Source organism: Gadus chalcogrammus, chromosome 14, assembly GCF_026213295.1.
Source record: "Gadus chalcogrammus isolate NIFS_2021 chromosome 14, NIFS_Gcha_1.0, whole genome shotgun sequence".
Lineage (NCBI taxonomy): Eukaryota > Metazoa > Chordata > Actinopteri > Gadiformes > Gadidae > Gadus > Gadus chalcogrammus.
This window is the reverse complement of record NC_079425.1, coordinates 10,554,083-10,579,888: the sequence shown is the minus strand read 5'-3', so window position 1 is coordinate 10,579,888 and position 25,806 is coordinate 10,554,083. Positions and strand designations below refer to the sequence as shown.

Genomic DNA, 25,806 nt, shown 5'->3' with positions numbered 1-25,806 from the left:
AGAGAGAATAACACGAAGACCCCTGGCGGACAACAGGAACGTGACAAGCTCCATGGTAGCCTACCTACATCACGTTCAAAAACATACTCTTTAAAACAAGCCTTTTTTTGCTGCCTTGCTATGGAGTAAGACCACACCCTCAAGCTATGTCCCTTTTGAGGACTTTTTCCTTCATTTCAATAATATGCTATACTTCAACCATGACATTTTCACAGCTGAGGAGGATGGATGAACTATACCATATGGTTTGTCATGAAGGAAACAAGTTTAAGAATCAAAGGACTAAGCATTAGGCCATGTTATGTTCAGTTTGTAGATTATCTTGAAGCACTTCTTGAATTAGTGCAAAGTGTAGGCAAAATTGATGGATGAAACTAATGGTTAGACACAAAACAAGAGGTTGACAATCTTAAATAATCTGGTTGTGCAAATTCTAAATTAAAAAATAAATAAAAACATAAAAAAGACTTCACTTCGAACAAACATGACGATCGCAGAGACAGATGAGTCTTGGTAGTTGGTTTTGCTTTATTCCGTTACAGGCAGGGCAGTGAAAGGGAAGGATTAGAAACATTCTGATTCTGGGGTAGGGAGGGATTAGATACATTCTGATTCTGGGGTAGGGAGGGAAGGGAAAGATTAGAAACATTCTGATTCTGGGGAAGGAGGGGAGGGAAGCAAACCAAGTAAACATGGACAAGACAGAGTTGAATTATTCTGAATACTTTAAATACAGACCAATTTCCTAATCTATTAAATTCTGCCAATAGTTTGATCTGTTATAGTTCTGTCTAAATATATTCTTTTTTTCTATAAACTTTATATGTCAATATTGATATAGATTATAATATATCTCTTCCTCTTAATACAGTGATTTCCTAGATTATTATATTTGGAATTTCTTTTTTTAAGTAGAGATCTGCATAAATAATTACACAAAAACAGACAGTGCTGTGCATGTCTTTGTGAGGATGTACTATACAGTAGGGTTTTCTTTCAGTAATGCTTGGCTTGTGACTCCAGAAAGCAAAGCTATTGTACAAAAGTGACATCTTGTGATTACTGGAGCTGACACAATGAATACATTTGGTGTCTGTAAACTGGTAAGAACATGGCTGCTTCGTCTTCCCACAATCCAGTTCCTAACAGTGCAACTACCTGATACTGCTTTGTTGGTGTGTATAACTGAATATAATATAGCTCACTGTGAGGTGGCTTTAATTATAGAGCATTGTCGCCACCTTGACTTGATAAAAACAAATAAAAATATGGCCATGCATTGACACGTCTCATACTTTTCAATTGGAACCAAACAAAATAAAATCCACATTGATCGTTTTTTATTCCTGTGTAAATCGTACAAAAGAAAATCCCCATAACTCCCTGAAATAACACTTACAGAAGATAAATCCAACCTGTTTCAAAAAAGTAATATAAGTATAATATTCCATCTAACAGCAATAAAGATGATGACATTCATGATAATAAATAACGCAAACTGCGAACCAATCATTTAAATGATATGGAAGATCGTATGCCATAGAGCAGACCAATATGTATTCTCCGGTCAGACACCCAAGGTTGCTTGTGTTGAACCATTTTTAAAGGGAAGTAAATGCGTCAAGAGCTAGCACCTTGACAAGAAATAACACTCTCTACACAACCTCCACCACGACACAACATCTCCCAGGATGCTTCACTCACAGGTAAATGCCTGGTGAACCAGCCTCTTAGTAAATCCCTCATTCAGTTTTTGTTTCAGACAGGCAGTCATTTACCAATAGCGCCTTGACTTTGACCTTGACCTGATAGGTAGAACCGACTTGAGTGAGTTTACCTGCTTCTCTGATCACCAGTGGGACCCATCAAAACATACTAAAAAAAGTACAACTGCATCAAAAAACAACAACAACAGTGTGGTAGTTAAGATGCTTGTCAGTTAGATGTTGAGAACTGGAGATACAGGATGGGTTTCCAGTCTCTGGAATTGGCGCCATGGCAGTGAGACAAGGTCAGGATATCCTTTTCTATGGGGCGGCTACATCACACGATGGGCACGAGAAAAAACAATTGACCGGTGAAGAGGCAGATAACGTGTGGTGTAAATCCTCCTCTCCTGTGGGCTCAGCTTGAATGCCGTCTACCTAACTTGAACAATATTCACATTCATACATAATATTATATCTCATAAATACATTTGGCAATACATTGCATTATTTTTTGGCAAAGGGGCAAATAAAGCATTTGGAGATGTGCGAGATGATCTAAATGTGAATTGTTAAGTGGCTTAGTAGCACTTTCAAAAAGAACATCATGCACCACAAATGGCAAAACTGAAAGAATCAAAAGATCTGAATAACATCTTTCAATATCTCATCTATCAATATTTTAAGACACATGAATTTTCATCAATAAAGAACACTTCTTTTCGTCCCACAAGACGATTCCCGGTAAACCTGAGGCATATTTTCCATCATCCTCCCTTTGTTTGATCATCATTTTCTCTTGCGTTTCACATTCTTGATTAAAATAAAAGTAAGGCCTGGATGTAGAGCCAGGTTGCTAAGGGTCCAGAAAAGTACACGGTATATAAACTACAACAGTGTGCCTATTCTAACCTCTTCTACAGTGTCTGGTTGTTGATGTTGCTGTCATTGTTTAAATTGTTTAAATCCCTGCACAGTTGTCAATTCAATTGAGTTATGTCTTGTCATTGAATGAATATCATGCTTATGTAATGCTCACTTGATGGAGTGAGATAGTATTGAATTGGAATGGCAATGAAAAGCTACAATAATTCACCCAAAAAGCAGCACTGTTCTCTGGCATGCAGAATGTAATTTTGTTCTTTACAGTTGTTGCAAAAGTGTGAAAAATGCTCAACATAGCATTCATAAAAGACACCTGAAAAAAATGAAGAGTTTATAGATCAGTCAATATTGGTACTGTTGTTGTGTCTCTGATACATGACTTGTATGACAGACTGCATTCCATCGCATGCATTTTCTGTGATATGCTTTTTGAATATCGGATGGATGCTCTCATATAAAGTTAGGGCAGGAGTTTAGGCGGTTCCTCACACCATGGATGATACAGTATTCTCTTCAGGGTAGTGGCCGGGAGGAGATGTTCGTAGAGAGTGTGTGGCCCCCTCACCGGGGGACAGGTCATTGAGCTCCCCGGACGAAGAGAGGGGGAAGGAAGGGGACAGGGAGATGCCAGAGGAAGGGTCCGCGGATCCAGCAAAAGTGCGAGGGGGCTTAGGAACCAAGTTGGGCTCCACTATGGCTCTGGCCAGAAGCCGCTTATCGTCCATAGACTGTCCTTCACCCAGACCTTCCTCTTGCTCCAGGTAGGAGCCGCGGCCCGACTCGGACTCCCCGTCGGACAGCTCCAGTGGCGGGGAGCTGCTGCCGTCCAACCTGAACAGGGAGTCCAGATACTGGGCAAACTCCAGCACCGCCTGGCTCGGGTTACCATTGGACAGTTGCGTATCGGGGGTGGAGGAGGCCGCCGCCAGCCCCGCTTCCACACCCGACTGGCCATTCTCTGTGGCCCAGTCCTCCCCGTCTGAGGAGTCTGCGGGCCTGCAGCCAGCCGGAGGACTCGGCTGATGGGGAGGAGTGCTCCTCGGACTGTAGACGGCGGGCATCACAGCGCAGCCGTCCTCCTGGAGGCCGCCGCCGAACCCGGCATTGAGAGGAGGTGAAGGAGGAGAAGCCTGAGTCGCGCCCTGACCCCGCAGAGCTAGGCAGTGGTTCCCGCCGTAGTGCGCCGTGCCGGGGGAGAGGCGCATGCCGTACTCGGGGCTGGCTACGGAATCCGAGGAGGCGAAGTAGGGTCCCGACTCGCCCAGGTGCTCCGGAGTGCCCGGGCACAGGCAGTCGGCCCCCAGCAGCTCGGTGCGCGAGCTGAGGGAGGGGTTCTCCTCGGGGATGGGGGCATCCAGGGGGAAGGGGAGGCAAGCCAGCATGGGAGAGCCCCGCAGTGCGGCCGAGGAGCGCCGGGAGTCCAGGCTGTACACGGACTCGGCGTCCGACAGGCTCTCCATGACGGCCAGCGGGGCTTTGCCCCCCCGGAGCTCCACGGTGAGGCGCTCGCGGGCCCCCCGCAGCACAACGGGCGCCGGGGGGGGAGGGCACTCAGAAAAGCCCTCAAGGGAGAGCTCGGAGTGGGCACAGGAGCTAGAGGGGGAGAGAACAGGATGGAGGAAGGGTGGGGGAGAGGGAGATGGGGAACAGGGGAAGCCGAGGGATGAAGGGAGATTTAAAACACACAAGAAGTGGGAGTCAGGAGGGAAATGTGAAGCACTAGGAACCGGACATCAAGAGGAATTGCGAGGATATAATACCAACTTGTGAATACAACACATAAAAGGTTGATAGCCCTAAAGGGACAACGTGAGGGAGAAAACAAGGTAAACAGAGGGAAAGAGGGGGTTCTGATGCTGATTACAGAGAACCATCTAGAGGGGATAGCATTAACTATAATTATACTATACGGTCTAGATTTGGCAGGGCTGAACCAAGGTGGTCTGGAAGGGAATTGGATATGACGATACGTTACAGGAGTTCTATAGCGGGACAGCGTGCGTTCATCGTGCGTTGGCGTGCGTGCATGCAAGGAAAGTACATAGATAGAGAAAAGTTAATGTTCTGGTTAATTTGCTTACCGTGACAACTCTTTTAGGCTTTAAAAAGAATGAAACATCCAAATGTAAACACATTGTGACAAATGAAAACCCAAGATAGAATCACATTCCTTCAAGTGAAAGGGAATATTGAGAGTGAGCATTTAAAAAAATAAATAGACCAAGCCATATCCCTGAGCGATGCAAAATCGACATTTATACATAGGATTACGTCACATTTGAGTGCTAAGCGGTGTTATCTTTGTGGGTTAAATGATAGAGTGCTGTGCGTCCGGACAGACCACGTACTAACCGAACACTGCTGTTCCGCCGGTGCTGGCCGATCGGCGTGGGTTGGTGTGAAGTTGTCGAGGCACCCATGAAGATGGTCTCTGCGTTTAAGTCCACTTCCGTGGGGCTAACCATGATTTTGGCTGCAGACAGCAAAGCAGTCTTTCCTTTGTTGTAATTCTCCAGCACCTGTTCACACAAACACACGCACACACGGGGGGTAACCATCAGGGGCGATCAACTTGTCAACAATAGTGGTTTGAATATTAAACTTGCTGAGCATGATGCCTACGAGTTATAGTTGTTTTTATTCGTCGATATAACCTAATGCTGAAGACCAGTTACGTGTGTAACTGGTACACTTCTATGACTTCAGTTCACTGCCTCTGGTCTCCCTTCAAAAGGGATCAACGGAACAATATTTGGTTAATCAAATAATGGAAGTGTTGCAAACACATGTCATGCAATCAGAAGAATGTAGATGAATTAATTGGTACATTGTTTGTCATTCATATTTAGCAATTGATAGATCTTCAAAGGAATGAAAAGACTACTAACTAGGTGATGACCATGACACTCATTCGTTCACATCATACAGTTACTGTTAGGGTTGATGTTAATGCATGATGAATCACTACACCCGGTGCTATTCAGCCGATAGCTGCTTTTCGTGATAAGTTTCAGTCAAGTTTATCGAAATGTGATGACATGATGGATGTGCTCATGGATTTAGTACGATGCAATCTCCAACTAAAATATATAGATATAGTATGTTCTGTTATGGTTATGATAGCCAGCACATAGACACAGAGTTAGATACATGTGGTTATTTTTAATGAATGGGAAACAAATGTAAACACAGAATGGGATGGGTAAACATGACAGACACGTAAACAGACAAAAAGTAAAATGCAACAATTGAACATGACATAATGGCACAATGGCAACATGCGTGTTATATTAATGGCATCATGGAAATTTATATATTTATATATAAATATATATTAACACCTATGGATAGCGATAGGCATAATAAAGTTAATATGGCTTTCAACAGGTATGCTTCTATTCCTAAGTAGAAGGTATACGCGGATGAGATGATAGTAACATTGTGTAACAAGGTCAGCAAACACATTAAAAACCTGTTGGCGAGCAACATTAGATCCTACTGCCTCGGCCGTCAGTGACCGACAGCACCAAATACTTTGAAGATCTAATTCATCCTCATCCAAAATAAAAAAGGAACATTAAAATGAAATGCATAAGACCACACGAATCAGCTCATAGAAAACGTACGGCTTTGCTTCTCAATAACATCCCAAGATAGAACCTAGCACATATTGTACATAATATGATATCCATACATAACTTATTTCACAAATAAAATTCCCAACATGGCATTGTTTAGATCAAACAACTCAAATAAGGCTTGTGTGCATTATTGCTTGGCTAATGTCACAAACGCGAATTGAGCAAAGCTAAAGCCACGTGTGACCACTCTGCACCTGAGGATTAAGGCACTGCACGGAGGAATAATGACACTCTGTAACATCTCAGGGCAATAATGAGCTTTGAACAAGCAGGAAAATAGAATTAGGCAATGACAGAGTGATGTAAACCCCCCCAAGGGAAGCACGTCGAAATGGGTACAGGCTGTTGTTGTTTTTTTACACAAATGCAGACGGATTCCTGAGCCCATTGGGACAGTTGGTAAGAGCTGTTTTAGGGAGCGATAAATGAAATGCCTGTGCCGTCAAAAAGGCACATAGTGCATAATCAAATAGAGGATTCCACCTCTATACACCTGGGATACCTAGGTGTGTCCATCTGTGGCGTGTGTGAACGCTGCTGGCTGGGGGGCGTTCCTAAAGGAGTGTTTAATGGGCTGTTTGAGAGCGACAGGTCGTTGGACGAGTCTGTCTCGCTGACGGCAGAGCTGGTGTTATGGATCGAAAGGGGAGAGACGGTGACGGTAAAAGGAGGAGCGTCAGACTCCGAGAGAGGGGGATCGCTCGCCGCATTTTTTTCTGTTTGAGGGGCAGTGTTGTCGAGACGGAGGTCAGAGTTCAACTCTGGGAGCACGATGTGTGTGCTGCTCGGTTGTTTGACCTCCACTTCCAATGGTTCAGAGTCTGCCCGCTCAGACGGGGCAGGGCAATGCGTCTCCAGTACCTGTAGGAATATTGGATTCATCAAACAATAACCTTGGCACAAACACATGAACACACACACCCTAATTAGAGTCATGTTGAACAGGAACATTTCATATGCGGGACACCCACACACGCAACCACACCCACACCCACACCCACACACACACACACTATTCTATGGAGGATGACACACCAGACTTTCAACACTGCAGCGTTCACACTTGAATAAGAATCACCTCTGTGCAACCTCAAGTGCAAATTCCGTCACATGCCAACACACACACACAACAAATCAATACAGCGCCTTATCTGGAGAGATGCTCTGCCAGTGACTCATATATTTGCAGGGAACCAAGAAAGCATAAAGAAGGCCAGCAGTACGGATCAGCCTCCATGCCTCACTACTGGAGCAGTTAGAAAAGAATGGGGGAATGGTTAGGAGTTCAAACAAAACCTTATACCGTTTACCCATAAACAACCGATGCGGTCTCCAGAATGACCACCCCTCATACCAATTATCACTGACAGAGGAGAAGGACCACAGAATTGTTTAAGACACACGAGTCTCCCTGTGAGCTTAATGGCCGTTTCTTTCCATTGTCTGCATAATAAATCAAATCTAAAATGTGACATAACAAGCTCTTACCCATCTTAAAATGCTCCAATGTATTATTGTTCTACATAATTAAACCAAAAGTAAAACCACAGAACAAGTGAATGAGCAATGAGGTCACAGGTTTTCAAGTGTGAGTTCACAGAAAAGGTGTATTGTTGCAGAGAACGGTCATGGAAGTTCAATGTTATCCCAAGTAGAATATGGCGTCAACAAAGAACGTAATTTGCTTTCCGAGGATAACCACCCCACACCGTACTGGGAAACATTATGATCAGAAGCAGACACGCTGACACAAAACAGAAAGATGTTACACCGAAGAGGATATTTCCTGTCCCACACGTGGCAACACACCTATCACCAACACTGAACGGCGTAGACAAAGCATCCAGCTTCTTCGGATCTAATGAAGAATGGTCTCCATGGTAAAGTGCGAGTTGACGTCAGGAATGCATCGACTTGAATGAGTAGTTCTTCATAGCAAAACAGAGAGGTCGGTTCACCTTCTCGCGGTTTAAAGAAGGAACGAAAGGAGGTGGAGGAGGAGGAGCAGGAGGAGCAGGAGGAGGAGGAGGAGGAGGAGGAGGAGGAGGAGGTCTGTCCTACCTTGTTTAGGCCCTCCATCACCATGTGAGGCATGTGTTCGTTAAGCATGGCCGGGGAGATGATGACCTCATCGAAGGCCTTGTTGTTCCCCCACAGGGCTGAGTAGGTGGGCTCCTCCTGGCCAAAGCTAGCGGGATAAGGAAGGAAGGAAGGAAATATGGTAGCATAAAAAGGGTACGACATTTAATTATCACTGTTTATGTGTTAAACAGCACTTTTTATGTGTTCTCCAGTTATTTAATAGTGGCCCTGTAAACAAAAGGCCAACCATTGTAAACCATGGCCGCGTACTAGTGGATCCGGCACACACCAAATCCCCCCCCCCCCCCCCCCCAGTCCTGTCCCCCCGTCCTGTCCCACCTTCACCCGCGGTCTCACCAGGTTTCTGGAGGGTGGTTGTGCACCACGTGGATGATCCTGCCCGGGGGGTAGAGAGGCGTGGAGGCCGACAGGGCGATGCTGAGGTCACTGGGGTGGAGCCAGAGGCGGCTATTTGGGGGGGCAGCAGGTTGGACTTGGACCACATCCTCCTCGACAGGAAGCTCAGACTTTGGAATGCATTTGGTGCCGCCCGCGATTATCCTCCACTGAAAAGAGACACATAGACGGCATTGAAAGGGGGCATCTGGCTGAATGATTCATGTCCTGTGTCTCAGTGTGCTTTGTTTTTCATGAATACATGCACACACATATTTACATGGACATATTTATACACACACACACACACACGCGCGCGCGCGCAAAGTATCGTATTCACGAGCTGACCTAGAAAGACCTAGAAATGACGCAGTATTCTATTGCATAATAATACAGCATTCCATAAACCCGTGCACACCTCCAGGCGTGCTGTAGTAAGCTTTATCTTGCGATTCACATGTGATTTAAAGTACAAGTACCACTGTATCTGGGCTGGATGGGGTACTTGGTTATGACAAGGAGTGTAATACATCCTCCACTAATCTGGGATCCAGTAGTCCAACTATTCTAGAGCTCGGGCAGAACTTCTGGGGAGAGACGGCACAGAGCCTAGAGTGGAACACAAACCCAGGCGGGCTGACGCCTCGTTTTCTGTTTTGTTACAGAGGTATTCTACCGAAGGATCAACAACATTTCTACACAGTGTCTACACAGGGTCTACACAGGGTTGATTTGAAACATTTTAGAAACCCTTTATATAAGCTGGTGTTTTAGCTTGCCTTCCCACCTGAAAACCTTTAGTAGTGCGTGCGAATTTTGTGTTTGTGTGTACATATCTCCGACGCCAGCGCGATTGGTTCAAAACAAATATGAAGAGGAATAAAATAAAAGGCCTGGCTCACCCAGTTTGGAGCTTGTCTGCAACTAGACTAGATAAATAATCTGTCTGATTGAAGTCTGATTTGTGCGAATAATCATACACTCAAATCCACACTGACCAGCTGAGCTATGTTGACATCTATCAAACATGATGGACATAGAACCTGATATAATTACTGAAGTCACCTTAGGCTTGTTACTTTTCTGTAAGACTTCCAGCAGGTGGCGCCGGAACCCCTCCAGCTGTGAGAGGCCGATCCTTGAGGGAGAGAAAAGGTTATTGGGGCCTGGCTCATAAAACCCAAATGGGCTTGTTAATCTTGACATCACATCGAAAAGAATGCCTCCATTTTGGAAGCACAGGAGCATTGGAATGATCGTCATTTTGTTGCTCCTGTTTTTTGGTCATTTTTTCGTTAGTAATTATGGGTTCAATATTTGTCTTTATAGGACATTGTCATACTCTCAAAATGGTAGATTATCGCCTCGTCGCGAAGAGGCTTACCTTGGGACCAGGTCTTTGCCCAGCACCACAGATGTCACAAAGTCTTTCGAGTACTCCATGGCATCCTCACTGTGGAACGGGATAAGAGAGTAACCTCAGTAGGAGAGTAACCAATACAATATACCATTGATGAACATGATTTAATGCAGTAATAAGCATTAACTAACAGTTAATGCTTGACAAGCAATCTAGTAATTAATACTAATGGTGTTCATTTTCACTCATGTTGTTAATTTTAACGAAGGTATCAATTCATACATTCAATAGGGTTAATCCTATCCATAACCCACTAACCCCATCATAGAAATAATGTGTATTACTGTATTAACTAATGTTATTTCATGGTTAATCAATGTACGCTTAATGTAAAGTTTTGACTTAGGATTTATAGGTATAGAAATGGATCATGTTTGACGTCAGGATAATGTCCTATCTGATTAATTACACTTTACAGAAGAACCAGGTCACTTATGGTGTTATCCCTTATGTTGTCCATGTTAACTAAATTATCACTCATTATATGTATATTAATTCCGCTCTTCCAACTTGAATTGCAAAGCAGTGTTCAGCCCTATGTTAAATCTGAGGCTTTAACACAACCAGTGACATCATGTGTCCGAGGCTGTTGAAATGTCCTCCTTAGAGGTGTGAGGTGCGCAAGGTGAGGGTGAATTCAGGTGGTCTATTCAGGCCCAGAACTCGGCAGAACACCATGATAATAAACTAAAATAGACTTCAGTATGCTACACCCAACACAAAAGTTAACGCATTTTAGGAAATGGCACAAACAACAGATGGACTGTTTAGGACGGCAGCTTGCGAGCACAATATGCTCTTCAACAAAAGCCAAACCAAGGCTTCTGACTTCTTCTGGTTCTTTTTTTAGAATGTCTTTGGTACACAAGAGTGTCATCATTTGCATCTGAGGGGAACTTGTTGTCCCTGAAGGCGTATTCGCTTCATGCATGAACTCCCCTGCCCTCTCAAGTGTCAATTTTCATATATTAAACTCACAAAAGATTGTGGTGAGAAAAAATTATCTAGGGACGGGTACTGTAAATTGGCAAAAACTACAAATACGATACACGACACATTTGTCTGTATAGGTCCCTTTAAAAAAAAAAAAACAGATGCAAGTGTGCCTGGAATCTCTGGTTGGCCTCAAAGTAACCAAGTAACTAACTAACTAAGTAACTTACTAACTAACTAACCAACCTGAGAAGGCCGCCAGGTGGAGAGTAGGAGTAGCACTGGAGGGAGGGGTACTGAGGCCGCAACATGAAGGACAGGATAGCAGCGGTGCCCGCACCGAGAGAGTGTCCCACAATCACCAGACCATAGTGCATGGTGCCCTTACCCTGCACACGCACAAAGACACGCACACACACACACACACACGCGAGAGAGAATTTCAGCAAATACAACCAAAGATGCTTCAGAAACAAATTGCCTCCTCCAGCTTTAACAGACAGTGTAATAGAAGGTCTAGAATAGAAGAACAGTCATTTACCAAGTCCCTCCCAAAGGCTTGTGACAGGATCATTTCCTGCTCCAACTTCTTCTTAATGTATTCGGCTGAATAAACCATCCCCTGGGAGAAAGAAAATTAGAAAAACGAGGTTTAGACGGAGACTAGAATGAAGAAAAAAATAAGAAATTAGTAAGAGTATTAGCAGTAGTCAAATTAATGTATTTTTTCAGATGAATTATTCTACCCTCAGGTAAAAACGACCATGGATCGGGGGAATAATATTTCTAATTTTAATTGCGATGGGATCAGACCGACTTAGAGGAGAACTGCAGGGCCCAGCTCTAATCTGACCTTGTGTCCCAGCCAGTTTCCTTGTTGCTCCTCCACAGGAAGACGTTCAGAGTCCCCAGTCAAGTCAGTCAGGGCGTCCTGAAACACACAGAATGGGCATGTCACTGACCAGGACTAATGGCTTATCTGGGCCATTTCAATGAGCCAAATTAAACAAAACAAATACTGTTTGCTGCTTTCAATAGTGCTTCTGTGTGTATTTTAGATGGCAAATGACTTACAATACTATGTCAATATTATTTTGGCCCTTTGAACTTTGCCTCAATGTCCGATTTTGGTGTTTAATATGTAAAAGGAATGTGATAATTGTACAGAAAAGTATAATCCATTATCATTATTTCAAGACTCTTATTAATGCACACTAAAATTTGTAAACACACACACACACACACACACACACACACACACACACACACACACACACACACACACACACACACACACACACACACACACACACACACACACACACACACACACACACACACACACACACACACACACACACACACACCCCTCACCTTTGGGGTTAAGGTCCCTCGAATGCTGATCACAACCTTTTTGGTGCCATGATCCACTGCCACAAAAAATGGCGTCTCATACACCTTCACAAACAATGCAGACAGAAATAGAGTTGAACTCAAATGATAATACTAAACAGTGAAAAATAAAATTTTAACAAACACAATGATTAAATTACATAATTAAGGCTTAGTGGAGAATCAAGAGTAGGCTGAGATAATACTATAGTCAAAAGATTTATGCAACTACAATATAAAGGCTATATCATGTTTCTGGATTCAACCAATCTAAACAATATAAATAAAATGCCAAGAATTTTGGAATCAGCTAATTGAAAGTCATTCAGAACACTTTTGGGCAGGCTAATTAATCTGTTGACAACTAGCCTAAGCCTTAACGCTTCCATTTCACCAAGACTGATTCTGAATGACTTCTATCCATCCATCCAACAACTATACATCCACCATCAGCCAATCAACCGTGAGTCTAAATGACCTCTGTTTCACTGTCGGCCAATCGCCAGCATACTCACAGCATCATGGCAGGAAGTGTAGACAATGTGGACCTGCTTGAGTTCCCTATCCAGGAAGTGTCTGCGGATGGCCAGGACGTTACAACCACAACAGTTGTCCTCCTCACCAGTCACACTCTGGGACAGGCGGGAGCCATTCACCACACATCTGGAGATCACACCACATATGTAAGATGGAGACTGATAGTGGAGAAAACAATGAATGCATACATTGTTAATATAACCTTTATTCAAAGTAGAGATGCATAAAGGCATGTATACAAAGTAGGCGTTGTGAGATTTCGATAAGCATTGATAGTGCCTGTAGCTGTGTGTCAGATCTGATGATGCAATATTCCATGTGAATGCTCACATACGGTGAGCCCTGAGGCCCCTGACCCCCATCAAAATGAAAAAATACACCAACTTGAAAAAAACACAGAAACCATGACTATATGCTTGTGTTTGGGCGTGTGCATGTCCTCACGGGCACGAACTGGCAAGACGGCACAGCCCACAAGCAGGCTTCCTCATAAGGTACATGGGCCAGCCATATGCAGCAAGGGCAAACAGCATGTAGTAGCACACCTCCTTGTACATGCCCATCTCCGTCTACGGGAAGGAATGGCAAACAAGCATACATGTTATGTATTTTCAACCAAACTATAAATGCTGCCAAAATGTAACATTTTGTTGCAATTATATGCGGACACACATATAGTTGGTGAGAGGGTTGTCAATGTCATCTCCAAAATCATATCCAATAAGAACAGTTGCCGATTGTCAAATGCATCTATGCAAACATGCAAGGTCTTTACTTGCAATATGTCAGTGGATTGTCATTTACAGTGCCCTGTTTGTTGAAGGACAAGTATGAATACTAGTATGACGTATATCCAGTAGAGTGTGGGAAGACGATACCGTACGGTGTCTAACTTTGGTAATATAAGCGTTCTGCTTTTAGCATTGTAAGCAGGCCATTAGTGTATACAGAACTCACCGAGTTTTTGAGGTCAAGGTATTTCGTGTTGCGAGTGACAGGCATTCCGGAAAGGAAGGCCAAAATGTCATTATTTGCCTGGGAAGAAACAAGAACCAAACAGAAAGTTATTTATATCCAAATGAATAGATAAAAAGGACAGTAATAGAACAAGCCACACACACAAACATGCACACACACAAATACCTGGTCCAGGATTGAGAATCTTTTGGACCTCTGTCTTTGCCTGAGCAAAACCAGACCAGCAATAATGTCACTAGGCACAATGTCCAGGTCTCGGAAAAACTCTGCAAACAGGCTGGCCACCTCAGAGTAGGCATCCTGTCACAAAGAGCAGCACACGTGTTCAGTACAGTACAGTATTATAAAGGGCTGAGGTTGAACAAGCTAGGTATTGTAACGGAAATATCACTAATCGAAGTCGACGGCGTGAATCGGAATCAAATGATTCGGGAAATCAATGGCGATAGACCCAAAATAATACAGTGCATTGAGTAGAGTATGCTACAATACGGTATAGTATAGTATATGTTTAGTATAAAGAACAGCACAGTAAACTGTTTGAGTAGTGAATGAGGTGTGAGGGGGACTAGAATAGGGAAGAAAACTTAATGGGTAACTAAAACAGAACTGAACCGACTGAAACAAAGATAATAAATGCAACCAAGGTTCTGCAAATTCTGGATGAAGGAATGAAATGGAACCCTTGCCGACTCCACGAAACGGTTGGCGGTGGTATTGAAACGAGTCAAGCTATAGGTTGGGACTCACCGACTGCGTGTCTTGGGCCCTGCTGCAGCACATGAAGAACTTGAGTCTCCTGCTCCAGCTGCTGGCCTGGCCCTCTTCCAGCCGATGTCTAAGTGAGAGAGAGCAACACATAACACCGAGAGGCAAACTATGTGGTACGGCTGAGGTCACAAATATATGCTGTGGCATGGGGTCCCGTCTGTCTGTCCCTGAATGTCTATGTGTAAATGTGTACATGTATGTGTGTGTGTGTGTGCGTGCACGTGTGCATGGTTGCGTGAGTGTGTGTGTAACGTAGAGATGCAGAGAGGAGGACAGTTGGTACCTGAGTGTGTATGTGGTGAGGTTGCGTTGGCGCCGGCGGGTGGCTTTGAGCTTCACGAAGGTGCGCCCCGTGGGGTCAAAGGTGCACATAAGGGTGAAGCACACGCTGAAGATCACCATCCAGTTACATGCCACGATCCCTGCAATCAGAGAGAGAGACAGAGAGAGAGAGAGAGGAAGAGAGCGAGAGAGAAAGAGGAAGAGAAAGTGAGGGAGAGAAAGAGGAAGGAGGAAAAAAAGAGAGAAGAAAGAAAGGAATGAAGGAAGAAAAAAGAGTAATAGCAAAATATTGAGAAAAGGGGAGTTAGTGACACAAGATAGGGATAATTCTGCATTTTTTTAAAACAAGCTACTGTGAACTCACCCAGGGCCACGTTCTTGGCGGTGACATCAGAGCATGGTTGGTAATATTGGACGAGCCAGGCAATGCCCACCACTGCATAGACCAGCTCTACTACCAGAATGGCTGAAAAGTACAGAGAAAACCCGCCCCATTACATCCAAGATCTGTGGCCATGCTCCGTTATAACAATAGGATTCTAGTTCTTGTTTGTGTCGCTCCAAAAATACGAGGGAATATATGCTTTGGGCTTAATTGAAAAAGTAAAGGAGCTGAGAGGAAAGGATGGATATGCTTCCATCTTTTCATATCATGAAACTGTAAGGCCGCTTGATATTGGCTGCATCCATAATATACTGTTAGCCGTTTGGCAGCTCCCAATATGTAGGATAAAGCAGCTGTTAATAATTTGAGGCACAAATAGTACCATTTATCACGCATTCGGCATCTGCAAGGGATTCATTTCTTACCAAGTTGCCGAATACAAATAATCTATTGTTCTCTCATACCTACCACTGATTATTCAACCATAAAACATTTATTGTGTCTCTTAAGGAAGTTATGTGTGTCCATGTGTAGGCGTGCGTGTGTGTTTGTGTGTGTGCGTGAAGGCCTACGGCCAGCTCTTACCAAGGCGTATATAAAGGACGTACTGCACTGCTTCCCTGGGCTGTGTGTACAGGATGCTGCCGCGCATGCTCAGCCACATGATGGCACTCTCACAAATGAGGCAGCTGACCAGTATTCCCAGGTAGCCGCGCCCGTGGTCCACCAGTGTCACCGTACAGGACTGTTCCGAGCCGTACGGCAGGCCGAATAGCACCACAGACAGCACCACCAGCCTGAGGAGAGCCAAACACAGGCTTCAGGACACTAGGGATGATGTGTAATTATAGAAGTACAATAGAACAAACATCAAACTAACAAACATTCCATTGGATCTCGGAATGGGTTACAAATTTCAGTACTTAGTTAGGTTACCGACCAAATGATGTTGGAAAAGAGTAGTACTGAATTTTTGTAGTCGAAATGTGATTCCAATGTTAGAAGTGCTTTATCATAATGCCTCTGATGAACGGTTATTTTGAAGGCAGCGGAGTATTGACTGACTTGTTCAAGTCAGGCTTGCCAATTTAAATCATCTGAAACCAGAACCGAAACATGAACCGGAACCTACACTCTGAGCGATACCGATCCCTAGTGCTCTCCACTTTCTTTTGGGACCTTGACTGTGCAGCACCGTCACAGCAACATCAATTGCAAGCTCTGATTGTTCAGCTTGACTTGGGAGTCCGCTTTGGATATACACATGTGCTGAATTAAGGAATGTAAATGTAAATACATCAATATGATGTTGATAAAGGGACAGGAAACTCTGCAGTGAATGCTTACTATATTGTTACATTTATGAATCATGTATGTATCATGTTCATTTATTTATTTTTATCTCTTTTCCATGTCAATATTACCCGGTTCTTCTAGCAGAAAGTATCAACACACTGAGGTTGAAGTTCATCAAAAATGAAAACCGTGAGGGAAGCGATAACATATCAAGACTGGCATTGTTGTGTGGGTTTCTGTGTGAGTCAGAGGCACAAAATAATATAAGAAATGGGTGCAAAGTAAAAAATAAATAAAAAGCTCAAGCTCCGCATGAAAATATTTCCACCTCTGCCGAGCGTGTCCTGTCCCCAGTGTACCTGGCCTCATGCACTGCCGATGTGTGGATGGATAACAGCCCACAGAGCCATGCGGACCTGTCCGACTCACCAGATGCAGTGCAGCAGGAAGAGGAAGAGTGCGGGCAGCACCAGGTCATCGCTCCCGACTGACCAGCGCCGCCGAAACATCACCATGCCAGGCATCACTGCCCTGTGGGGAGGGAATCCACACATATGCATTGTAAACATGCATTTCATGTCAAGTCCTCCTATCGCTTGTATATCAAGTAACCCGTTTACTATTCCATAGGTATTTCAGCATCTTGCACTCTGTAGTCTTCCCGTTACTACTTAATATCTTTACAATTTATGTGTAGATCTATCAACACACACACACACACACACACACACACACACACACACACACACACACACACACACACACACACACACACACACACACACACACACACACACACACACACACACACACACACACACACACACACCTGATGTATCGAATCATCTCAGTACAACATGTGAGGATGAAATAAAAAAAACTGAAAAAACATGCCGTTTCTGATGAACACTTTTCTATTTTCCAACAACATCCAAGGAAAATGCATGAACGTTTTAAAGATACGCAGCTAAATCCTCCCTATCAACACTATGATTGGGAATACACGAGCATAAGTATCATCTGCCAAAACACAAACACGGATTAGAGATGGCAAGCATTAGAATTAGAAGTATTGATTTGATACGGAGTGGAGACTGCACAACCAAATGCGAAGAAATGAGAAGAAAGACAACTTGGCTTTCATACCTAATGGCATTATGGCAAAGCAAAAGGATTGTTCCCTTCGCAATTAACTCGGTTTGAGAGAGAAGGGCACTGAGCCGGGCAGAGTGGCCTCAGGCCCCAGGTAAAATGAACAACCAGAGGGAGACAGCGAGGTCAAGGAATGAGGACAGCAGCTCAACTCTTAAAAGCCAGGCCCAGGAAATTTGAACTGCAGAACCAACTGCAGTCCATACATAAATTATATATGTTTAAGTTATATTTGTTTAAGAGCTTGGAGGGTTAAGAGTTAACTCACATAAGACACTTTTGTCACATAAGACGATGCATGCTGTGTTCATCCGTCATCAGGTATGGCTTAAGGTTGCAGTTGGCCTACTTCACGTTTGTGACCCCACAGTCAACTGATGACCAAGGCCAAAGATTGGCCTAAGGACACAAGTAGTGGAGAAAGTGAAGCATGTTAGCAGTTAGACCTCCAAGAATGGTCTACAGTCAATATTGTTCTCTATACAACTTTGCTGTTTGCTGGTGTAACTTTTCAAGTTCCTATTTTTGGCAAGGGGTGTTGACAATAAATCTAAATAAACCGACCTAGCCGATCAAAAGCCGAGTTAAGAAAGCAGAAAGAGTTGCAACAGCGCTTAAAAAAGTGTTTTTTAAGGAATAGGAAGCGAAAAGGAGTTGCCTAAGAATGTGGTAACAAGAGCTATAATGTGATTGAAATCAGCTGCCCTAGCAAGATGCATAAACAGAAATAATAAGTATTGAATGTCTCTCATATTCCCCTCCTCCTATCTTATTCAGAGCAAAATAATCCCTCTAATAACAAGAAGCAACCCGCATTACCATTACCAACTCTGCATCTTACTGCTTTCTTCCAATTCTGGTTAGACGCCAACTGCATTTCTTGTACTCTGCCAAATTACAATATAGTTTAATCAAATCTAATCTAATGGATGCCGGTCGGAAATGCACCCAAATAAATGACTTTTATATCAGAGCCCTCATTTAGAGGTGAACTCTTCTTTGGAAACAGCACTTTGTTTTTTTCCCAAGTTGGTGATTAAATCCTGCAAAGCAGCTTCACACTCTCCTTTTCTGACAGCGCTTTATATGGGGAAGAGTATATAATTCATTAGTGTAGTCGTGGATCAGCACTTCCGAGTCTGAGCTCCATGGATAAAGTCTCCTGTGGGTACGGTGTGTGCGTGCGCGCGAGTGTGTGTGTTTAAGTCTAGAGAGATCTAGACTATTATCTAGTGAGTTTGAGCACAAACATTCAGTAAATTTCACTGTTGCTTGGAACCAACAGCGGTATTGCAGCGAGAGTTTAGCTAGAATGAATAGAGTTTACTTTCATTCAAAGCTAGGGTAGGCTTTTTATTTTGTCACATGTTTTGGAAATTCTCTTTATATTTCGACAGCACTCAATAAATCAATGGATGTCACAGGCCTGTATTAAGTCTGTCTTAGAAATATAATTAATTTTGCCCTGAAAAAAAATACCTATCTACCCTGTCGGCTACCTGCACGTGCACGTGCCTAAATGTGCATGACCACAGTCTTCCGAAAGGCTAGGTAGACCTATTGCTGAAGCTATCCAGCTAGTCATGTGTTTTGACTGAAATTACTTTGTGGAGAGACGGAGGGAGTTTTTTTGGGTTGGGCACCTTTAAAATCTAGCTTGCCCTGGCTTGTTTCTCAAAATTGCCAACCTAGCTTTAAATAAATAAATATTAAAAAATCACCTATACTCAGTTATTCATTTTCTCTGTGAAAACTAAATGCCCCTGGCTTTAGGAAATGCCTGTGACAAGTCACAGCATGTGTGTGAAATGCTTTTGTGTTTGAGTGTGCTACTCTGCACCAGGCCATGTGATGTAACAACAATGATGTAACAACAATGACAGCGCTGGCTTTCCATCTTTGTACCATCCCCACTACGTGGACCCATTGAAATGGGCAGGGTATGGCTCAGGGAGCGAGTGGTATGCAGTCCAACGTGGCTTCATGGCTGTGACGCATTTACACATTGACCTCCCAAACCTAAAGACAGTTACATTCACGTGCCTTTCCTCCTTCGGGGAACAAGTGATCAAACCGGCTGCATATTTATGAAATTCCAGCAGACACACTGATGTACCAAATACATTTGGTACATTTAAAATAAAAAGGCCAAGACAGACCCTTTATCGAAGAACAGTACAAAACAATATATTGAAAACATTGCTTTTGGGACTGGTTATAGACTGTGGATGGTTTCTTGTAATCTATAGCAATGACTGTTATCAGCCTACTGCATTAGGCAGTCTAACCCAACTTCTATTCCTCTCCCATGAGTAACGTTTAATGATCAGCCTAGCTGTGTTGCCTGCATTTAGCATGAATGCAGTTGGTAGCATATTGAAGCACTATTATCGTTTTCTAAATAACATTTAAATCATGTTGCAGTAGCTGATCACTCGAATTCTAGGAGCAAACGGTTGGTAAGTGGGTTACTATTTCTCTATTTTGCAGCATCACACTTGACCTTACTACTACACTTCAACCCGGGGAGGATTAGTGCAAACAAAAATACTTTGTCATGCAGATCGAACACAAAGCAACACAGCGAAAAACAAACAGGATAAGAGTGTAGCGCTGTTGATTCAGCATGGCGTGTGATCAGTTAACCTTTTGCAATCAAATGATTAAGTTCTCGGTCTGTGTTTGATTGTAATAGGTAACAAGTATTATTAACAATAAACTGAAAAAGAAGACTATTCAATTATGTTGCAGAGGAGATACCCATAAATTAGTTGTTTGAAGAGCACTTCCATCAAGACCAGAATGCAAACGTGTGTGACCCGACCACAGCACAAAGGCTTAATAAAAGATTCTGGACAATGGGTTGGCCACTTTGGTTACTGGTACTAATGATGCCATTTACAGAAACTTGAATGTTTGGATGTATAATTTATAAGTAAAAACATATATTTTAGTTTGTTGTGTACTTTTGTACAACTATAAAAAGATGGCTTCTAATGCTTTTTCAAGTGCTTCCATTGCCATTTCCAAAGGGTGAGTATTATACAGTGACGTGCCGATAAATGTGACGTCACATGACACAGCTTGGGAACACAAGAAGCTTTCAGACAATATACCACGATGCGAGGATGTAGCAGCATTATAAATGTGGGAGGATTGCCAAAACGTGTCGGTTGTAAATCAATCTTAATTGAACAATTGTAAGGAGTCTTGAGGCCTCTCAATGCTTGGGTTGCCACAAATCGTTTTAAATAATGAAACGATTTGCTCTCTTTCCTAAGATGTCAGTATATAAAAGCTTGAAAGCAGCTGGCCATTAACTTATGGCACGTGGGTCCTGCAAGGCATCTCATATTTAAATATTGCTTTGCATATGTCGAGCCTTCCAAAATCTTCTTAATACCAATTGCCCTTTTTTTCTGAGAAGTACAGCCCTGTTGTCTTGAAATTACCTTCACCCAAACTGAATTAGTCGAAAGACACAGCAGCACTTATACATAGCTATCAATTTGGTTGCAAATTATCAGAAATTATAAATATTTATAGTATTAAATAATACCGTAATCAATCGAAGCCATTCACTATCTCAAACTGCTTGCGCCCCCCTCACCCGAAGGGTGGTAAGTTACCAATAGTTTCCCTGTTCAAAACAGTTTTTTCCCTGTTTTGAACAGGGAAAAAACATTATGGTGTATAGATTTTAAGATCGACTAAGGCAACTGACTGAGCTCATAATACGGTCTCATAACATTTCCTTCTAACTTCTATCTGTATTAACGATCTATTAAAGACAAGCCACATTAAGTTGTTATTTGGTATGAAAATATACGTTTAAATTTTTTACACGATTTATCAATTAAATTAAGTTAGACTAGAATATAATTGTTGCAAATTCCCCATCAACAAAGTTGCAAGAGGCCAGAGTGACGTCTTAAATCTTCTTGCTTTGTTTGAGAAGAAGCCTAAACAAACCTAGGTCACCAAATATTTGCATTTCTGAGGCTCTTAGCAGCTCACGGCATAATCAGTACCAGGCTCCATCTGAGATGCCTTTCAAAATACCTGTTTGCTGCGTGGAATTCTACACTTAATTCTTGTCTAAACTCAATGCTACTCAATGATACTGTTTGAAAAAATGTAAGCATGGGGTATAGATCCTGAAATGCTGTGAGGCTGGGGCGCTGCAAGCAGGTTGCCGTCTGCAACACATATCGTAAGTGGTCATAAAAGATCTGGAATGGCATTCAAATGGACAGAGCGCGGGAGGAGGGGCCACATTAGCTGCGAAGTGAGGCTAGCTAACAGTGGGTTGGTGGTGAAATGCATGGGCAGTATGGCTATGCTCCCCCCGGTCAGTGCAGAGCCGGGCAGGCAAGGCGTGGTCTCCCGCCACCCCCTTTGCTCTTCCCAGGGTCAGTGTTCTTCTTACAGCTCAGAAGGAGCCTCTCTATGGTGCTCGCCTTGTCCTTGCTCACTTTGCAAAGCTTCATAGCCACCATTTATCCTCTTGTATCTCTGTAGTTTCCTCATTATTCCTTTACACTAGACGCTCTTTGTTTTTCAAAGCGAAAGGACGTACGTAGATATATCATACAATTCCCCCCCCCCGCCCTGACCCATCATGTGACTATACCGTCTCCTCCTACTCCTCCTCATCTCCTTCTCCCTCCCACCTGTCCTTGACTCCTTCTCTCAGCACCCACACTCATGCACTAGTCCTATTTCAGAAGGTATTTATGAGCATCAAACCAACAGCAAGCATCTGCACCGAGGTCAACACTGGGGACCAGGAATACATCTTCCAGCCCCTCTCTCTCTCTCTCTCCCCCCACCATTCTCTCTCCATCTAGTCTTATCTAGCTAATCCAGCTTCAGGTTTTTGGCTTCATCGTCATTCTTTTTTTAGACAGAAAGCCATGTGCCACTCACTCCCACTATCCCTCTGCCTGCATCTCCATCTTTTTTTCCCACTGCCGCCCACTCAATTCCTTTCACTTCTTTGCGTTCAATCCTTTTTATTCTGTCAATTGATGTGATAGTGTTTATGCGTGCGTGTGCGTGTATTTGCGTGTGTCATACCTAGATTAATAAAGATGGAGCATTTGAGGATTAACACATGGGCTTTACCTTTGCACCAGCCTATGTGTACAAGATTGTTGGAACGGAAATAGGCGTTGACATTTTATCTTGACAGATTAATCTTTTGAACCAACCGGCTTTTGAAATGTTGCATATAGTATTGTAGCTATACATGGAAGTAGTGTAATATTGAAATAATAAAGATCCTGATAAATACATCTGAGAAATCGAAGAGAGCGCATCTAAACCATTTTTCACTCTATGGTCATATCGTTAAAATTTTAGGATATTTTAACATCGAGACAAAACCAGTTTATAACTAATAAAACATGGAAATAGCAGGACTGTCTATCTAGATGCCCACTCTTAGCCTCCTGTTTTAACTTGCACTTGAATTAACATTCAACATATTTCAGCCCAACCAACTCAACCCCAGGAATTGATCAAATCCAACAAAACCCTGATAGTCTTTAGGACTCTTAGACTTTATGTATTAGTTAAAAATATCATGGATGTTGGCATCATACCCATAATGCCAGCGGATTGCCTCTATTCTGCCGTACCCCAGCAGTCTCAGTTATAACACCGAAGTGTATTCAATCTGGTATTGGCCCCGGCAGCCAGTAAGATTAGCAGCACGTTAGCTGCTACAGAAGGAGTCAAGACAAGACAAACCCACACAAAGGAGAGACATGCAACATCTCTGTGGGGGCTAGAACCTACAAGAACAAATCTGAAGCAGGAGGAAACTCACAGCTGTTCAGGGTTCTTTATTGGTGGCTCCGGCTCATTGTTTTTTCTTTGATATTTGTAATTTCAATTTAGACATTCAAGGTAAAAGTTATTCATTTGAAATACATTTTACAACCTTGTCCAGGTCTGCCAGTGGGAACGAGGATTATTAGTCAGTCACAAACAATTGCGCCATAGTTACGTTTATATACGTTTATCATGTAAGGGTCTTTTCTCCACATTCAATTGCAACTACTGGACTACTGGAACCACAAGTTAATAGATGGTGACAAGCACTCCAGTGCCATGCTGGAATTTAAACAAAACAACTAGGCGTTAGTTTCTTCAAGGAGGAGCTAAGGCTGTGTGGAAGTTACATGTTACACAATATCTGTCACTAAACATATCTGTTACATTAATGCTGTAGTACAGAGTACAAATCCTGCTAAGTACTTGAAACTATAGAAGCTCCCACAGAGGCCCCATTTGTGTTTGAGATTAAACATGCTTTACGATATGCAATGCGTGATTTAAAGAAGAAATGGAAAGTAGACACTAAGGTTTTACATTACATGCTAGTCATCTGTACACTGTTCTGTGGTCAAGGCCAGCAACTCTACAAAGAAACATTTATAACGATCAGGTAGAACAGCAGATAGGCCTGTAACAATTCAAAAAGGGGGAAAAACAAAAAAACATTTCTAAACAAAATCGTTAACCTATTCGTCAGTGACACTGAGGGTATGTATGGGTGTGACGTTAACTGATGCTGGACCAGTGCTTCCAAAACAGGACACACACAACAACCCTTAATTTAGTATAAGGAAATAGAATAGCACACAAAAATATAGATTAAGGCAGCTACCAAAAAGCATTGTATTTTATCTTTTTTTTTACCGGATCAACTGCTTGGGTATAGTGATGATTTTGATTTTGTAGGCCTATACAGAGTTGGTAAAATAAACATTTCCCACTACAACGAGGACATAATACCTCATGATCTAACGTTATCGCCGATATTTTTCATCCATCTACTCACCTGTGTTTTGAAGATGCCTTGTCAAAACCAAAAAGACCGGTTCCGTCCGCTGTCCCATATCCCTCAAAGGAAAACTGCTCGATCCAAGACACCAGCGGTTTATGATCAGAATGTCAATGTCCTTCCGATGAAATAAATTACTACAAAGGCGTAATTGCAGCAGACAACCCAGGATCTAAATCTATATATTGACGGATATTTAGAATTGGAAGGTCCCACAGGTAGTCTATCTGACCAATGGGCTCCGCACATACCGTCCAACAGTGTCCACCAAAGATCTATGTCAACGCGCGTTGTTCCCTTCACAGGCTGGGTTTGTTGCAACACGTCGTCGGCTGTAGCAGTTCATTGACTAGGTGGCTTTTCCCGTTCATGTCGGCGTTTATCACAATCTGTAGCCTATATTCAACGCACCCGGTGAGATTGGGAACTGGGCTACCCGTAGAATTCACCGGAGAGCCCTCCGTTCACCATCACGTTAGCCAGTCTTTCATAGCCTGGCAGCGGCGGCATCAGGTCCCAGAAAATGGGCCCACCCCCCAGAACATTATTTCTCCCGGAAAAGGTACGTCGCTGCGATTCCCTTTTCCTATTACGCCTCCCTTCGTGACATGCCTTTTGGTTTCTGCGCGTTTTACGTAGAGAACTTACGTCATCTTTGACCTTACAACCATTCCTTGTGTATGGACAAAATCAGATCTGCGTAATTTGCGTACACCTTACAAGGCAACATGTAGGGCACAAACTGGTGGGATCCTGCGGAGAAAGTGCGCCACTGGTGGTTTGAGAATATCAAGATATCGCGCTGCGCTACTGGATGGACGATAGGAAATGTGCTACAAGAGCGGGGGGGGGTCTCCAACATAATCAATCGTTCAGATTCAATATTTCAAAGGAACTTTCTATTAAACCTCCCTTAAAGGTAATCTATATGTTATTTGCACCATAGCTAGATCACAGATAGACGCACGCATTCAAACACATGAACAGACACACACGCACAGCCACAAAAAAATACATGTTGTGTATATGATGCTTATAGTTGTACTGGTATTTATAGTATATAATATGCCCTTAAACATTTAGAGCCATCACAAAAT

The 25,806-nt window shown here is 43.0% G+C and overlaps 1 protein-coding gene across 3 annotated transcripts; it reads right to left on the bottom strand.

Annotated features, from left to right (window-relative positions):
* Positions 1–28: 28 nt before the first annotated feature.
* On the bottom strand, positions 29–25,454 carry dagla (diacylglycerol lipase, alpha). 3 transcript variants are annotated; one of them, XM_056607066.1, is made up of 23 exons: positions 24,961–25,454; positions 24,707–24,780; positions 18,125–18,255; positions 17,134–17,235; positions 15,994–16,205; positions 15,388–15,489; positions 15,025–15,163; positions 14,721–14,808; positions 14,136–14,270; positions 13,950–14,027; positions 13,437–13,561; positions 12,971–13,118; positions 12,438–12,521; positions 11,917–11,994; positions 11,605–11,685; positions 11,310–11,452; positions 10,095–10,163; positions 9,776–9,848; positions 8,672–8,880; positions 8,294–8,420; positions 4,944–5,110; positions 4,673–4,690; positions 29–4,184 (listed from the first exon to the last, which is right to left on the bottom strand). In XM_056607066.1, coding segments are annotated over exons 3-23 (3,288 nt in total). In that variant the 5' UTR covers positions 18,127–18,255; positions 24,707–24,780; positions 24,961–25,454; the 3' UTR covers positions 29–3,076. The 3 variants fall into 3 exon arrangements, with proteins under 3 accessions (XP_056463041.1, XP_056463043.1, XP_056463042.1); XM_056607068.1 differs by lacking the exon at positions 18,125–18,255 and having other exon boundaries at positions 24,961–25,453; XM_056607067.1 differs by lacking the exon at positions 18,125–18,255 and having other exon boundaries at positions 24,707–25,450.
* Positions 25,455–25,806: the final 352 nt, after the last annotated feature.